Source organism: Trichomycterus rosablanca, chromosome 14 (assembly GCF_030014385.1).
Source record: "Trichomycterus rosablanca isolate fTriRos1 chromosome 14, fTriRos1.hap1, whole genome shotgun sequence".
Lineage (NCBI taxonomy): Eukaryota > Metazoa > Chordata > Actinopteri > Siluriformes > Trichomycteridae > Trichomycterus > Trichomycterus rosablanca.
Genome location: NC_086001.1, coordinates 7,769,041 through 7,787,169, shown reverse-complemented (window position 1 = coordinate 7,787,169; position 18,129 = coordinate 7,769,041). Strand labels below are relative to the sequence as shown.

The 18,129-nt window shown below is 40.4% G+C and overlaps 1 protein-coding gene across 1 annotated transcript; it reads left to right on the top strand.

The window, feature by feature from the left end:
- The first annotated feature begins 4,205 nt into the window (after nucleotides 1–4,205).
- Nucleotides 4,206–14,836, top strand: LOC134327115 (opsin-5-like). The gene is made up of 6 exons (XM_063009191.1): nucleotides 4,206–4,347; nucleotides 5,655–5,860; nucleotides 7,537–7,636; nucleotides 9,010–9,114; nucleotides 10,322–10,539; nucleotides 14,412–14,836. Exons 1-6 carry the CDS (start codon nucleotides 4,206–4,208, stop codon nucleotides 14,829–14,831), a joined length of 1,191 nt encoding a protein of 396 aa, XP_062865261.1. The 3' UTR covers nucleotides 14,832–14,836.
- Nucleotides 14,837–18,129: the final 3,293 nt, after the last annotated feature.

The following is an 18,129-nucleotide window of genomic DNA, read 5'->3' as shown; positions in this document are numbered from 1 at the left end:
CTGAGAAACAGATGGACTACAGTCAGAAATTGTAGAACTACAAAGTGCTTTTATATGGTAAGTGGAGCTGATAAAATGGACAGTGAGTGTAGAAACAAGGAGGTGGTTTTAATGTTATGGCTGATCGGTGTAAAGTTAGGCAGCTTTCTATCAACAAGTAAACAAATCATAGTTTGTATTTGTTACTTTTGTAGTTGTTCGTGTAACCACTAAAACACCAAAATTGTACCCCATACACATTTAACCATTTTTGTTACCCCATGTATACATCCCAATGAATCCCTCTATAGCAATCCAAGTCCAACCTGTACACACACAGTCCATTCTCCACTGTCTTGCAGTTTTAAACAAAACAGCTCCTGTATTCTGTGCTTAGCACCTTTTGCCTGGGGTGAATGTCTTTCCTCCCATTTTCGGCTCCTAAAAAGGGGATTCATTTATGCAAGCTCACCAGCTTGGTCAATGTCTGCCATGAAGGCAGGCATTGTAAATCATGAGCACTCTAAGGCCTTTTTATGACTGATGTCTAAAATGCAATTTCAAGTGCCTTTGAGAAGGAAAGTTGTTTTGACATTATAATAATCAATCAGTGCTGTTTGTTTAAGCCATGTAATGAACTATATAGACTATAGAATACAATTCTATACAACAATTCTATACAACAAAGCTCTGTTCTTCCCAGGTATATTAAATAAATTTGGACTGTGCCTATATACATTATGTAAGGACAGTGTACACCCCCCTTCCAAATGTATGTGTACATAAACATCAGTCGTACCAAGTTCTCTATTTGGCAGAACACGCTTGTAAACATCGTTTAGAGCTTTAGTTTCGGAAACAGTGAGGAACCTTGCCTGCCACATCCCGAAAGCCAGACAGACTGGTCTGCAGCCTAAGTCCACACCGAAACAAGGTGTACACTGTGAGTGCTCTGCAGGGTTGTGGACTTCACTTCGCTTGGTGGGGGGGGGGGGTAGGCTTCACAGCATAGGTTCACTTCATGATATTGAGTCTGGAAAAGAGGTGTGACCGACAGAAGGGCAGGCTAATACACACCAGATTGCTGCTACTTCAAACTTAGATAATGGATTAGCTCTATACGCCATCTGTTAATAACCTAAAATTCCCTTCAACTACTTTTAGCCTTTGCTTTTAGTGTTTAATAAAATAAACTGCATTTTAGCATGGGTATTTCCATGAACAGGAAAGACAGCACCTTAATGATTTTTTTAGTAATAAATAAATAAATATATACACTGATCAGCCATAACATTAAAACCACCTCGTTTCTACACTCACTGTCCATTTTATCAGCTCCACTTACCATATAGGAGCACTTTGTAGTTCTACAATTACTGACTGTAGTCTATCTGTTTCACTGCATGCTTTGTTAGCCCCCTTTCATGCTGTTCTTCAATGGTCAGGACCCTCACAGTACCACTACAGAGCAGGTATTATTTAGGTGGTGGATCATTCTCAGCACTGCAGTGACACTGACATGGTGGTGGTGTGTTAGTGTGTGTTGTGCTGGTATGAGTGAATAAGACACAGCAGCACTGATGGAATTTATAAACACCTCACTGTCACTGCTGGACTGAGAATAGTCCAGCAACCAAAAATATCCAGCCAACAGCGCCCTGTGGGCAGCGTCCTGTGACCACTGATTAAGGTCTAGAACCAAGGTCTACCAACTCAAACAGCAGCAATAGATGAGCGATCGTCTCTGACTTTACATCTACAAGGTTGACCAACTAGGTAGGAGTGTCTAATAGAGTGGACAGTGAGTGGACACGGTATTTAAAAACTCCAGCAGCGCTGCTGTGTCTGATCCACTCATACCTTTTCTTTTACCTATACCTACTCTGTGTTGGTCCTGTGGGGGTCCTGACCATTGAAGAACAGAGTGAAAGCAGACTAAAAAGGTATGTAGAGAAACAGCTAGACTACAGTCAGTAATTGTAGATCTACAAAGTGCTTCTATGTAGTAAGTTGAGCTTGCACGGTGAGTGTAGAAACAAGAAGGTGGTTTTAATGTTATGGCTGATATATATATTTCTGACTAAGAGTTTTCATGAGTATATTTTCCCATGTGAACTTGTTGTTTTCTAGATTAAGCAAAGGAGGAGAAACATTGTTATGGGTAGAGCTGCTTGCCACAGGCACAGAGAAAGAGATTAAGGAAAATAAAGCAGGGGCACCGGCGAGGCTACTGTTCACATTTAGCTTTGAAAAGTCTGGATATATGCTGGAGATTGCACAGCTTTTTTCCTTTAATGATTTAGTCCTATTGGTTCCAACAAAAGGTTTATTATGTGTTTAGTGGAATCTAAGCCATGGCAGATACAGGCCTTAATGTGAAAATTTGTATCATTGATTTAAAAAATCAGTTTTTCTAGTTAAACGTGCCACCCCACTTTTATAATGCTGGTAAAATCCAAATAAAATCAAGGATTTGTAAACTGTCTTTTTATAAGCATTTCATTGACAACAGCACAATGTTTTCCTAATTAATAAACATAATGATTATTATTACTATTATGGCAAATTAAGTTGGGAAATGTGCAATGTAAGATAGGGAAGCTTGTGGAATGATTACAGCTTTTCACCAATAAAAATTTAACAGGTAAATCTATTATGACTAAAAATAAAAGGAGCTTTAACAAATAGCTCAGTTGTTTACAAGCCCGAAATGGTCAAGGTACAGTAGGTATAGTAATGCCCGTGTTCAAGTACATATAAATGTTCTAGTCTGGTGTCCATCTTTGGTCCTTTTGTCTTGTAGAGCAGGTGGTCCATTTTCCTGGACTAATGGAAAAATACTTGATGTAGGTGAGTATGTGGTTAAAGTAATGTAGGAATTCACTTGCTACATGTACGGTACACAATTCTATAATGATGTTCTAATGTTGTTTTATCCTTTGATGTCTTACCTTTTTTAAGCTTTACCATACACCGACTAGGCATAACATTATGACCACTAACAGGTGAAGTGAATAACACTGATTATCTCTTCATCACGGCGCCTGTTAGTGGGTGGGATATATTAGGCAGCAAGTGAACATTTTATCCTCAAAGCTGATGTGTTAGAAGCAGGAAAAATGAACAAGCATATGGACCAAATTGTGATGGCCAGACGACTAGGTCAGAGCATCTCCAAAACTGCAGCTCTTGTGGGGTGTTCCCGGTCTGCAGTGGTCAGTATCTATCAAAAGTGGTCCAAGGAAGGAACAGCGGTAAACTAGCGACAGGGTCATCGGCGGTCAAGGCTCATTGATGCACATGGGGAGTGAAGGCTGGCCCGTGTGGTCTGATCCAACAGACGAGCTACTGTAGCTCAAACTGCTGAAGACGTTAATGCTGGTTCTGATAGAAAGGTGTCAGAATACACAGAGCATCACAGTTTGTTGCGTATGGAGCAGTAAAAGGGGGGGGGGGGGGGCAACACAGTATTAGGAAGGTGGTCATAATGTTATGCCTGATTGGTGTATGTCTTAAAGTATGTGGGCACTCCTCCTAAGTATTAAGTTTAAATTTAGTTTCAACCATAACCTGCTTCTTAGAGGTATGTGATATCAGTTTTATAAAATGAAGTGTACGCTTCCAACTTTGTGGCAACACTTTGGTAAAGGCCCTTTCCTATTCAAGTGTGACTGTGCCACCATGTACGAAGTAAGCTTAATACAACACAAAGGGCTATTTAAGTTTGTGAAGAATCACAAATAGTCCCTATAGAACCCTGACTTTAATCCCAATAAACACCCTGGGGTGAATTAGAATTATCAAGTGCAAGCCATGTCTCCTTTTCCAATAATATTGCCAGATTCTAACAAAAACAAGCAATTATATTAATGCCCATGGTTTTGACATAGAATATCCAGCGAAAATGTTCAGGTGTCCACATACTTTTGGTCTTTCTTTTTATAGTTCCTTTCTTTTTTCAGCACCTTGGACAGTCCGAATACAGTTGGCATGGACTTATATTTCCTAGACGTTTAACAAAGTCCTCTTATCTAAACTTACAAGATCAGTCAGTTGTATAATTAGAACCCAAATTGGATTACCGTCATGTCACCGACGTTTCTTTGCTATTGGATGGTGAATTCTGGCAGGAGGTTTACAGCAGGGTGGTGTGGTAATCCCAGCAGCACCCTGGTTCAGACATTGATTATATGTTTCGTGTTCATGCATGATAAATTGGCTGTACAATGGAGATCAAATTAATCTTGAAACCCCCAATACAAATGGTAAAAATACCATGGAGGAATAACAACTTTACTACTGAGGATAAGGATGTTCCTTTATCTGAGGAAGCAGAGATATTCATTGGAGTCTATCTGCTGGTTTTAGGTGGGTCGTAGCTTTTAATAGTTCGTTTTTAATTCTGTAGTCATTCATTCCTTTATTATACACTGATCAGCCATAACATTAAAACCACCTCCTAGTTTATACACTCACTGTCCATTTTATCAGCTCCACCTACCATCTAGAAGCACTTTGTAGTTCTACAATTACTGACTGTAGTCCATCTATTTCTCCACATACCTTTTTAGCCTGCTTTCACCCTGTTCTTAAATGGTCAGGACCACCACAGAGCAGGTATTATTTAGGTGCACTGCAGTGACAATGACATGGTGGTGTGTTAGTGTGTGTTGTGCTGGTATGAGTGGATCAGACACAGCAGCGCTGCTGGAGTTTTTAAATACCGTGTCCACTCACTGTCCACTCTATTAGACACTCCTACCTAGTTGTTCCACCTTGTAGATGTAAAGTCAGAGACGATTGCTCATCTATTGCTGCTGTTTGAGTTGGTCATCTTCTAGACCTTCATCAGAGGTCACAGGATGCTGCCCATGGGGCGCTGTAAGCTGGATATTTTTGGTTGGTGAAGTATTCTCAGTCCAGCAGTGACAGCGATTGCTGTGTCTTATCCACTCATACCAGCACAACACACACTAACACACCACCACCATGTCAGTGTCACTGCAGTGCTGAGAATGACCCACCACCTAAATAATGCCTGCTCTGTGGTGGTCCTGTGGGGGTCCTGACCATTGAAGAACAGCATGAAAGGGGGCTAACAAAGCATGCAGAGAAACAGATAGACTACAGTCAGTAATTGTAGAACTACAAAGTGCTTCTTTATGGTAAGTGGAGCTGATAAAATGGACAGTGTGTGTAGAAACAAGGAGGTGGTTTTAATGTTGTGGCTGATCGTTGTATTTGTAAATTTTCAAAATGATTACTTCAATTATTTTGTCAACCATTATTAATAAAGGAGTCAATATTAGTACAATTTGTCATTAGCATAGCACTATCTCTAATTTATTAATTTTTTTGGATTTTGCCTACTGCTAAATTGTAGTGCACAAAGCATGTTGTACAGGGGCCAACTTTGGTTCATATATGCATTTTTGATTTGTTGAATCATAAATTTAAGCCAGTTAACTAAGACACTAATATGTGACTCATTAATACGTCCTGGTGATTATACAAATTCGAGTAGACACACACTAGGCATTAATAGCTGCATCAGAAAGCACTTTATTTTACTGCCCATGGTTTTGAAATGGGATGTCCAAAAATGTATTCATGTATTTGAAGTTTCTTGGAAGGCTTTCCAGGTTCATTACCCTTTTTAACACGTCTTCTTATAGGTTGGCTCTCCTGGCTTGGAAACAGTATGGTTATATTGGTTCTTTACAGACAGAGACATGTCCTCCAGCCTACAGATTTACTGACTATAAACCTTGCTGTCTCTGATGTGAGCATAGCTGTGTTTGGATATTCCAGAGGCGTTGTGGAAATATTCAACATTTTTAAAGATAATGGATATGTCACTTCATGGATCTGGACCTGTCAGGTAAAAATGGCTTGACGTGTTGCTAATATTGTATAGTAATGTAAAGCTTAAAAAAAATGACTGGCCAGTTTATTTGAAACACATTGCAATTTTATATATAAACCAATTATATACCATTTAAGCACCATACTTAAAATATTACATGTATAGATCTTGACCTTCTGTTGATGTTCACATCAAGTATGGCTATTCAGGATTTAATCTTAGAGTTATTAGAAATGACAAGATCTTGGCATGGAGATAGATCCCCAGGGATTTACTATAGCACAGTCTTGATGAGGTTAGGTTTCATATAGTGAGCTGACATTAGTAATGAGATATCTGCCAGACATGCCGTGATGTGAGCTGAGAATTGGGTGACGAGGAGAATGATAGGATTAGCTAAGTATAATTAACATAGGAATGATAGAAGAAACCATGGGAAGGTTTGACTTCACCAAGAGAGTGGAAGAATGTGTGGGGGGAAAGGAGAGGACCAGTTACAGAACCCTGTGGGTGGGACTCCAGGTAAAAGATTGGAGGAGATGTAGGTATAGATGTAGATCTTCTTCATGGCACCTTTCAGGAATACTCTTCCAGGTAGGAAGATATCCCCCACCATGATAAACCTGTTATTCCAAGGTTAAAGAGGGTAGACAGGAAAAGGCTATGATTTATTGGGCTGAAGCTGCAGAGAGGTCAAGAAGTATCAGGAATGATGTGGAGAGGTGGAGGCTTGCTTGCCTCTGTAGTGGAAGAATTTGCAGCAGTCACATTGGATGAGAACTTTGATAGGAGAGTTGAATAAGACAGGAGATCAAAATGTTTAGAGGACCTCCACTTTCTGTCAACTGTTCTTTATTCCTTTCTGTTGCTGTGCAGTGCAACCAAAAGCCACATAGCACCACAGGAAGGTTTTCATTCTGTAAATGTATGTTATTGACCAACTCTGTCTTGCCCTCTGAAGGAGAAATAAATATAGTGGAGGCTTTATATGCACCATGCGTTAATGTCTAGGTGGAGGTAATTGTGAGGTCAAAATGGAGCCCCTGGTGAGACCAGAACCCCTACAACCCAACCGGGAAGATTGGGGAACTGAAATGTATTTGATTGGGTAGGTGGTGGTAAGCAGAAAAAACCTAGGACAAAGTCAGGCATGAAGCATGAAGCATTAACAGATTACGGCATCAGCATGACTGGACATGTACAGGTACAAGTGGGGCTGACTAATACCAAATTCCACTTCCAGTGTCCCAATGCACTTGCTAACCCATGCACTCCAGTAGGACAGAACAGAAGACAATGCCTGTTGACGTGTATGTTCTTTTGACAGGCTGAGAATTGACATAACAATGATCAATTATCAAGTTTTTGCCAATTATATTTTTAATTTATCTTGCCAGTGGTCAAAGACCATGTGCCAGTTTTACATAGCAGTTGTGTGTGGCTTGTAGGAAAATATGGCTGTGGCCTCTTGTTTTCTGTGTGTGTAACTTATTTCTTTTTGCTGCTGTTTCCTTGCAAACCCAATTAAAGTTAATAATGGCTAAAGCTAATCACTTCTCAACACTCTTCAGTTCTAATATACATGGCTAGTGCATGATAGATAATTTCTTGACAATGTCAGAACCTGACTTTTAATATTAACTTCTTGATATATTATCACTTTCTGTAACAATACCTTTTTATACCCATAGGTGAATGGATTTGTAACCCTACTTTTTGGTCTCGCCACTATCAACACCCTTACAGCCATCAGTGTTACCAGATACATTAAAGGATGTCACACAAATAAAGGTCATGAAGAGCTACTAAAGATCTGGGAGGGTTCAATTCTAGCTAACAGCAATTACAGCCAAGATTAATTTCTAAAATAAATCGAACCTGTCGTTTACCAACTGTCCTAGGTAGTGTTGGGTCTGGCACCACCTGAAAACACTAGGTGCAAGGCAGGAATACAGACACTTACACTTTTACTCACCTATATACTCACCTATAGGATAAATCTCATATATCTAGAGGAAACTCACACTGATATGGGTAGAACATGCAGATCTGCTCACAGACCGTGACTGAAGGTAAAGATTGAACTCAGGTTTCTAGATTCCCTGTTGCTTTGTGGCACCCACTCTAGTAGTGGGCAGTGGTGGCTCAATGGTTAAGTTACTGGATTAGTCATGAACACAACATAAGATCAGAAATTCAAGTTAAAGTGTCAAAGTCAATAGCGCCACTACAGGAGGAAGGTGTCAAGCCAGCCCAGCAAGCCGCTTTTTAGATGCGATTTTTACAGTCTTATAATATACATGCTTTAATTAAATAGCCTCTAAAGTTACTTTCTTACCTTGTTTTCAAGAAATTTAGTATTGCAAGTGTACATTGGGTTTTTTATGTATACAGTGTATACACATTCTGAATTCTTTCATTCTGTAACTGTTTTACACTGTCATAGATAAATAATTGACTTATTAAAATATGCACCCAGAGCAAATAACACCAGTCCTACAGCAGTCGACAGTCCTTCCTTTCATTGCCAAAGGTTTGCCAGGCAGCCATGTAGAGAAAAGAGCATTCATAACTGAGTAAGAATGCTGAACTTTAAGCCTCCTCAGTTGGTGCCTACCTCTGCTCTGATAAATGATGCCATTTGTGAGTGTATGGAACAATGAAAGAATATCAGCTTTTAAATCTTCACACAGAATTAACAGAGTTTCAGTGAAATGTGTTGGTATGTATCATGAGCATAGATATTAAAGAAAATCTGATAGTCAGTGTTGTGTTGTCCTGGTATATTCTAAACCGTGATTGGTCATTTAAAATTATGTGTTCTTCCAGAGTGCTTTAGACCACCTGACACTTGTAGGCTTGTGTCTGGCCTTTTTGGCCATGTTAATCCAATCAGTAAAGCTTCCAATAAAACAACATGGTTGTGTATCCATAGAAGGATTGGGAACTGAATTAAAGTTAACCTGGCCAGTACAAGCAGGGTAGAAATTATGGGAAAAGAACAACCAGTGCATGTTAAAATGTACTCAACTCTTCAATATGACCCAACTGCCAATGTTTATCTATGAAAATTAGTTAACAATTCATCAAGTAGAAGTACACAAGGCATGTTTGCAGTTTGATTTTTATTATTTTTTAATTATGTTGACTTCTCTCACTCATAGCACATTGTCTGAGCAGAAACACAATGTTTATATCCATTATCATCATCTGGATGGGAGCACTCTTCTGGTCCATGGTTCCTCTGCTTGGCTGGGACAGTTATACAGGTCAGTACAATTCATAGCTATGTACGTCTGATCTTTAAGTACTTTATATAAAATGCCATACAAATAGAGCAATTAAAAAAATGGACAATTGTAACATTTGTAAGCATGTTTGTTAGCACTCGATTTCACAGCCATGCTGTTGTAAAATGCCGAGTATGGCTGAACACCAACACTATGACAGACCTTGGCTTTTAAACAGCATGCTGGCAACAATCGGATGATTGAACATTCATTCACTTTCTTATCCGCTGATCCAATTAGGGTCATGGTTGGTGGGGGTGTTGGAGCCTATCCCAGCTTTTCAATGGGAGCAAGGCACACAGTAACACCATGGACGGGATGCCAGTCCATCGCAGGGCAGACACACACACACACACACACACATACACACACCCATTCACCTATAGGGCAATTCAGTGTCTCCAATTAACCTGACAGCATGTTTTTGGACTGTGGGAGGAAACCGGAGCTCCCGTAGGAAACCCACGCAGACATGGGGAGAACATGCAAACTCTGCACAGAAAGGACCCGGACCGCCCCGCCTGGGGATCGAACCCAGGACCTTCTTGCTGTGATCGAACCCAGGACCTTCTTGCTGTGAGACAACAGTGCTACCCAATAAGCCACTGTGCCGCCCATGATTGAACATGTCATCCATTTTTTTCATAGTCTGAAGGTCCTGAAGGTCCTTACAAGACGTGTTTCCAATGTGTATCAGTCCAGTTCATTTGAGCTTGAGCCCAGATGTTGACATGTAGCTTCTGCTGTGAATGGTCTCAACTTTACCATGATGGTGAACTACTCCCTGGTCTATGTGATTCAAGTATCACAGATGCTTATTGATTTTGAATTAAGTGCTATGTCACAGGTGATTAGTATTGGTTCTTGGCTTTGATCTTTATGCCCTACATCTTTTGATGTTTTTATGAACAGTAGATAGTGACTTTTTCATTTCTTTCAAAGTTGATTGTATGACCTACTCACTTGTATTTAAATAAAAAATAACACTGATCACAATGTAAATATCTTGCTCTTCTATTAATTTTCTTCAAATACATGGATTACGTGGATTTTCAAATCATTGCTTTCTGTTTTCGTTTACATACTGTTCTATTTTTTCCCAACACTAAAAACCTCTGTAGAATAGAACAGAATAAAATAGACAAACTTTTTAATGTGATGTTACTTTCACTCTTTTTATTTACAGACAGTGGCTATGGTACATGTGAGGTGGACTGGTCCAAAGCGAAATATTTCACTTTATATAAGTCCTTCATTATTTCCCTCCTTACTACATGCTTCATCATCCCTGTCCTGATCATACTCTTCTGCAACACGTCCATACTGAAAATGAAGAGCTGGAAGGTTACGTTGACTGACAGCTACTTCTACGAGAGGAGGAAAGTGGAAAGAGATGTGAACAGGGTATGTGTGCAACCAGTTTGTAAAATTACAAACATTACAATAGGTTTTATTTCTTAAGACTTTCGTGCAAGTTTTAGATGGAAGGTTATCAGGACAATATACAGCTATTCAGTTCAATACAACTGCTTACTGGGTTATCTCCATGCATGTTTGTCATGGCTCTTCTTTTGTCATCCATGAGTGATTCAATTCCCTAAACAAAGCTGGGTGGAACTTCAACCCAGGGCTATCATTTCCCGGAGCCGAGATCTATCCTAGGTCCTTTACAAGTCTCTATTTTCAACCGTGGTATCCTAACTACAGTTCACAAAATACAAGTGCTCCTCAACGATAGACTAATCACAAGTCCTTGCATCAAAACATAAAAAAATGTGAAGTAAAGAAGCCCAAACAAGATTTTAAAGCTGTCTGGGAACCTGCAGATTTTCTATTTTGTGGTAAAAGCACCAGATCCTCATGTATGATTTGCTCTGGTGCTGGTAGGAGGTAATGCAAACAACCCTTTATGTCATTACAGCTGCTGGTATTATAACCTGTAACTGAGGCTGCTCTTAGCAAGTAGTTATACAAGAAAAAAGGCCACCATAGAACCAACTGCGGTAAATGGATTTGCAAACAAGTGCAATGCAGTCGTACAGACTTTTTAGAGAGGAGGATCAAAGAACATTCATGTATTTTAAATGGTTTACAGAACCTGTTTCTACCAGTAAACTTTGTGTAAGGGCATCAGTCATGTTTTATTGTTTAATCATGGTGCCCAAAATACAGGTCACAAAATAAAATAAATGATAAACCGGCGACAGGGTCATGGGCGGCCAAGGGTCAATGATGCACGTGGGGATGCGCTGGCCTGTGTGGTCCGATCCAACAGACGAGCTACTGTAGAAGAAGTTAATGATGGTTTTGATAGAAAGGTGTCAGAATACACAGTGTGTCACAGTATGTAGCGCATGGGGCTTCGTAGCCGTAGACCAGTCAGAGTGCCCATGCTGACCCTTGTCCACCGCCGAAACAATGGGCACTTGAGCATCTGAACCTGGCCTGGTCTGATGAGTCCTGTTTTCTTTTACATTACGTGGATGGCTGGGTGCGTTGCTTATTTGGGGAACACATGGCACCAGGATGCACTATGGGAAGAAGGGAAGCCGGTGGAGGTAGTGTGATACTTTGGGCAATGTTCTGCTGGGAAACTTTGGGCCCTGCCATCCATGTGGATGTTACTTTGACATGTACCGACCATGTACACCCTTTCATGGAAACGGTATTCCCTGATGGCTGTGGCCTCGTTCAGCAGGATAATGCGCCCAGCCACAAAGCAAAAATGGTTCAGGAGTGGTTTGAGGAGCACAACAATGAGTTTGAAGTGTTGACTTGGCCTCCAAATTCCCCAGATCTCAGTCCAATCGAGCATCTGTGGGATGTGCTGGACAAACAAGTCCGATCCATGGAGGCCCCACCTCACAACTTACAGGAGTTAAAGGATCTGCTGCTAACATCTTGGTGCCAGATACCACAGCACACCTTCAGGGGTCTAGTGGAGTCCATGCCTCGACGGGTCAGGGCTGTTTTGGCAGCAAAAGGGGGACCAACACAACACAACACAATATTAGGAAGGTGGTCATAATGTTAAATAGTGCAAACAAAACTGTGTAACCGGTATCTTATAATAATAAATATTATTATTGCACAAATAGTATTTATGTATGTACTGAATGTAAAGTGATTTGTGCATTTAGTGGCAGTTAGGGGAGGGCGGGGTACATGACACACCCAATAACCTTTACAGTTATAAGTGTCCTTCAAGAAGAAAAACCCTTTAAAAGAATCCTTGATTAACCCCCTTTGTTTGTTTTTGGGTACAATTAAAGGACATCCCCCCTCCTAGCTTATTTTTTAATTGTGCCGTTATTTAGTCTCAATCTTGAGTTGTTGACTCCTAACTACAGTTCACAAAATACAAGAACACACCAACCAAAGACCTGCATCAAAGCGTACAAAATACTCGTAAAACAAACAAGACTGTCAGTCCAGACAGGATTGAATCATTTTTTTGGGAACGTGCAGATTTTATTTGATGTGGTTTAAGTGCCAAATGCACATTTGTGATTACTCTGGTGGTTGTGGGATGTGGTGCAAACAAACCTCCATGACCTTATTACTACTTATATTATAGCAAAACTATATAGAAAGAATATGTACTATAAACCGAGCTGTCATATATTATGAAAGACATTCCAGCCACACACTGGGACGCTAAGTTTATCCATCTGTAAGAACTTTTAGAGGTTTAATGTCGTAGAAAAATGTATGTAGCAGAACCTGCTTGCAAATAATATTTACAGATTTAAAGGATTCCTTTAGTTATAAAAGCCTGTATGAACCATCTTAAACTGAATAAACTCAATCTAAAGCCCCAGATATTTTTTCTTGATTTTTCTTGGTGCTCTGGAGATGCAGTGCAAACATGTCATCATCTAACAGCTAATTGGAATATTGCAAGACATTGTCTAGAAATCACCTAATACATTCTTTGATTTGTTCCTTTAGGGGAAATTATGTTATTAAAGAGCAAAAAGAAGAAAAAATGAAGTTCAAGTAGAACCACATATTTAGGAACCTTTATAAATTAGATAAAACTTTATACAGTGTTTGTGTGCTTTTGGTTAAGAAACTAAAGATTAAAATCTGCAGACTTGACACAGTGTGTGGCATGCTTGTGCAATTCCAGGATCTGATGCAGGTTTTTATTATAAGAACAAGTTCCAGCTCTTTGCAGAAAAGAAAATTACAAGGTTTCCCCCATTAAGGAGCAAAGATCTTGACATGTTTGAGCTGGCAGTGTAAACTGATGGAACCCTGATGGAAAAGGTTCTATAAGGGACAGAACAAGGGTCAAAATAAAACAACTAAAGACACCAAGATACCAAGTTCTGTTAGAAACTAATGCTAAAATACACCCATAAAATGTCTTTGTGTTTACAGTCACTTAACAAACTTAATTTCAAATAAATGAAAACCTCTTGGATTATTGGCTCACTGCTCTTCTAACTATACCACATACCTAATCTCATCTATCCCTAGGTGTCCATTGGGATCTGCACAGCCTTCACCCTGGCCTGGTTTCCCTATATAATGGTATCTGCCTGGGGTGTTCATGTGCCCAACACCTAATAAAGACTAATCCAAAACCCTTACATAGAATTATAGAAAATAAAGCTTCTTGTTTTTTCTTGGTGGTCTGGAGAAGCAGTTTATACATGTCATAACCCAAAAACTAATTGGATTATTGCAAACACTGTAGCTGAGGTTGATTCATCAGGTGGTTTTGAATAAAAATTGTCTATAAACCCAGCTATAAGAAATGGTTTAGCTAGTACCTAAAACATTCTTTGATTGGTTTCTTTAGGGAAAACCACAGAATAAAGTCTTTGCTTTTTTTACAGTATTATTGTGCTATTGGTTAGGAAACTAAAGATTAAGACCTACAGACTTGTGGAAGCACCAGATGAATCATTGTGATTGCTTTGTTGGTTGTGAAAGGCAGTTGAAACAGCCTAGCTGTAATGTTGTCTGCAATTCCAGGATCTGATGCAGGTTTACATTAGTAAAGAACGAGTTCCAGCTCTTTGCAGACAAAAAAATCACAAGTATTCCCCCTTTAAGCAAATATCTTTAAAAAAGGCTTGACATGTTTGACCTGGCACTGTAAACTGATGGAACCCTTAAATGTTCTATAAGGGACAGAAAAGTCATAAACTATCTTTGTGATTATAGTCACTCAATGATCTTAAATTCATAAAAATGAAAACCACTTTATCATTGGCTCACTGCTCTTCTAACTATACCACATACCATCTCTCATCTATCCCTAGGTGTCCATTGGGATCTGCACAGCCTTCACCCTGGCATGGTCTCCCTATATAGTCGTATCTACATGTTCTGCCTGGGGTGTTCATGTGCCCAACACAGGTAGAGTCTTTGTTAACCTCCTGGCAAAGTCTGCTTGCTGTTACAACACATTTATCTACCTCATTCTAAGCTCCAAATTCCGCATGGATGTCGCCGCCCTGGTGTCCTGTTTCTCCGAGCCGAAGGACGATGTCCGTCTTCAGCACTTCAAAGCACTTAAACCCAAGTTTGAGTTCGTGCTGGGAGATGTAAACCAAACCAAAGTGGAGCATCTAGTGCAGGACAAAGATTCAAGTGGTCTTCATACAGTCAGGAAGGAAGACTTAAATAGCTTGTATCTCCAAGGTTCTGATTTGCCAGAGTATGAAAGTAACCATCTTTGAAAGACTACCATCTTATAAACCATTGTGTTTTAAAAAATGCAGTCTTGTTTTGACACTTGTTAAAATTTCTATAAACATCACTGTTTTTTTTGCTTGTTAAATGTTTTCCTTGTAATTTCTTAAACCAGTTGTACCTAAGTTGATGTTTATGGAAGCTGTGGCAATGTGGCTTTTTTATTTAACTCTTCAATTATTAAAAAAAGCCCTCAAACATCATGCTGGCCTGTTATAAGCAATGAACTGTGGGAAATCATCTTTAATAGGATAATTTACCCACTTACATTTTGTTTCAGGCGTTCCAGCTGCCGGTTCATAATCACCTACACAATAAGCCCATTTACTACACGCATGCAGTCCCCCACACCCTCAGTGGAACTCCTAGTCCTCTTTTACAGGCTGCTGAGGACTAAATTGGGAAACCCCAATCTGGTGTTGGATATGTTGGGGAAATATTCCGTCACCTAAGGCCAGGACTGGGGTGTTGAATGGCCCTCTGGCTCACACTGACAGGTAAGTTTTTTCACAGTTCTGTCGGAGGAGATAAGACCAAATAGCCGCTAGCTTTTTGTCATTTGCACACGCCTACGTGACGCCCTTTGAAGCTGCTGGGCGCTTCTGCGGGGAGAACTTTCATTCACTGGTAAAAGGTAAACAAACCATTTGGGTCAGTTTGTCTGTAAATCAAATCAAAACACTTTTATTGTCATGTCACATTAACACAAGTGTAAATGTGAGTAAAAATATGAGATAAGATAAGATATAAGATATCCTTTATTTGTCATATATACATATACAGATGTACAGTACAGTAATAGTCCAAAGCCCTACCCACTAGGCTACCACTGTCCTTTTGAAATGTATGAAAGTGTTTACTCCAAATAAGTCCGAATTCTTTAAAATGTGACTTATTTAGGGTGCCCAGGTGGCGCAGCGGGATATTCCGCTAGCACACCAGCACCGAGTTTCTGAACTCCCCGGTTCGAAACTCGATGTTGCCGCCGGTCGGCTGGGCGCCATCTGGCGAGCATAATTACTAGATACTAATTGGCCACCGTATCTGCAGGGTGGGGGCCGGACTATGTGTGGGTGTGTGGGTGTGTGGGTGTGTGGGTGTGTGGGTGTGTGTGGGTGGGTGTGTGTGTGGGTGGGTGGGTGGGTGTGTGTGGGTGGGTGGGTGGGTCTTCATAATCTTACTAGCAACTAGTAACTACCTGTCCTGTCATTAATGTAACCAAAGTGTGTAAAACATGACGTTAAATTATAATCTATATATTAGTATTCTGTTTTTAGGAGTGTAAAAATTGGAGTAGGCGATTTGAAAGGTACAGGGCACCTCTACAACCCACACCTCCACTCTGACCTCCTTATATACTGTAGAAAACTGGACTTTTGGTAAAGTTCTTTACCCAGAATGCCAGGTAGGAGTGGGATGAATGAGTAAAGCCCTGAAGGTGCAAATTAAAGGGGTTGGGAGTGAACTGGGAGCACTTTCTCCCTAATGAGCTGCCCTCCTCCTTCCCCACACACACACACACGTGCACTCACGCGCGCGCGCACACTCACGCTCGCACATGCACAAGCACGCGCGCGCACTTGGAGCTCAGAAGCCGATTGAAGGACTGTAGAGTAGAAGCTCAGAGCTGCTCAGGCGTTTACTGTGATGTCTGTGTGAGGTTTTTATTCTGAGCTATTATTCATGATCAGTTTTCTGCAGGACTCTTTCATCTGCTGAAGGTAGGCATGTCTCACTGTTTTCTCCACATTGTCTCATTAGTTTTTTCCCCTTGGTTTATAAATATGCATGTCTTTTGAGAGTAAGATTATGAGGTAACGACCTGCATATGAATCTTATTCTTTGTCTGCGTTATATGGATTGCTTGCTTTATTCTGGTTGGTCTGTGCAGCTCTTTAAACGCTTAACTGTTTTATGTAGACAATATAGCGTAAAGTACGTGGACGTGGACTCCCCCCCCCCCCCCCCCCCCCCCCCTTTTTGCAGCCATAGCAGCCTTCACTCTTAATGGTCTTTCTAGAAAAATATGGAGTGTGTCTGTGGGAATTTAATCAAAATAGCATTAATCAGGCCACTCAGTAATTTTGAACCAGAAGACATTGTTTTTTTGTTTTGTTTTTTTTCTTTCTATTTTATTTATGCATTTTCTCCCAATTTTAGCATTTAGTCAATTTGTATTCCCCTGCTGGGGGATCCCCGATTGCACTCGAGGTGGGTATATTGCTGCTCACGCCTTCTCCGACCCGCACATAGCCCTTAGTGGAACCCTTTTTCACCTATGCACTCTGCGCAGGCACCTCTCTATGGGTGTTTTGAAGACCCCACCTACATAGTCCGGTTATTCCACCCTTGCAGAACTGTCTCTGCTGCCGGCACTGCCAATTATGCCCGCTAGATGGCGCCCAGCCGACCGGTGGCAATGCCGAGTTTCGAACCGAGGAGTTCCGGGGCGCCATTGTTTTTAATTTATTAGAATTTACACTTTTACCTTTTACACTTCTGATATATCTTTTTTTTTTTTTAACGTATTTACTTTTCTAAATATATAAAAGTTATAATTGTTCATTAAAATGGGATGCACCGTGATTCCTATAATGAAATGATAAAAAATAACTTATTTCAACTAAAACATGGAATTCAATCAGATGTGTTTTTGTATGGAATGTAATGTACTTTAGGGCGGCACGGTGGCTTGGTGGTTAGCACTGTCGCCTCACATCAAGAAGTTCCTGGGTTCTATCCCCAGGTGGGGTGGTCCGGGTCCTTTCTGTGTGGAGTTTGCATGTTCTCCCTGTGTCTGCGTGGGTTTACTCCGGGAGCTTCGGTTTCCTCCCACAGTCCAAAGACATGCAGGTGAATTGGAGATACAAAATTGTCCAAGACTGTGTTCGATATAACCTTGTGTAATGGGTAACTACCGTTCCTGTCATGAATGTAACCAAAGTGTAAAACATGACGTTAAAATCCCAATAAACAAACAATGTACTTTAATGAAGGATTCTGCCAGTATTGCCCACCTCTTTTTTTGGGTGCCCCCTCAAGATTTCCCTAGTTTTGAGGGCAGTTGTAGCCTAGCGGTTAAGGTACTTGACTAGTAATTGAAAAGTTGCTGGTTCAATCCCCACCACTGCCAGGTTGTCACTGCTGGGCCCTTGAGCAAGGCTTTTAATCCTCAGTTGCTTAGACAATATACTGTCACAGTACTGTAAGTCACTTTGGATAAAAGCATCTGCTGTATGCCGAAAATGTAATTGTAAATGTCCTTTTCTACCATGCCTACATAAA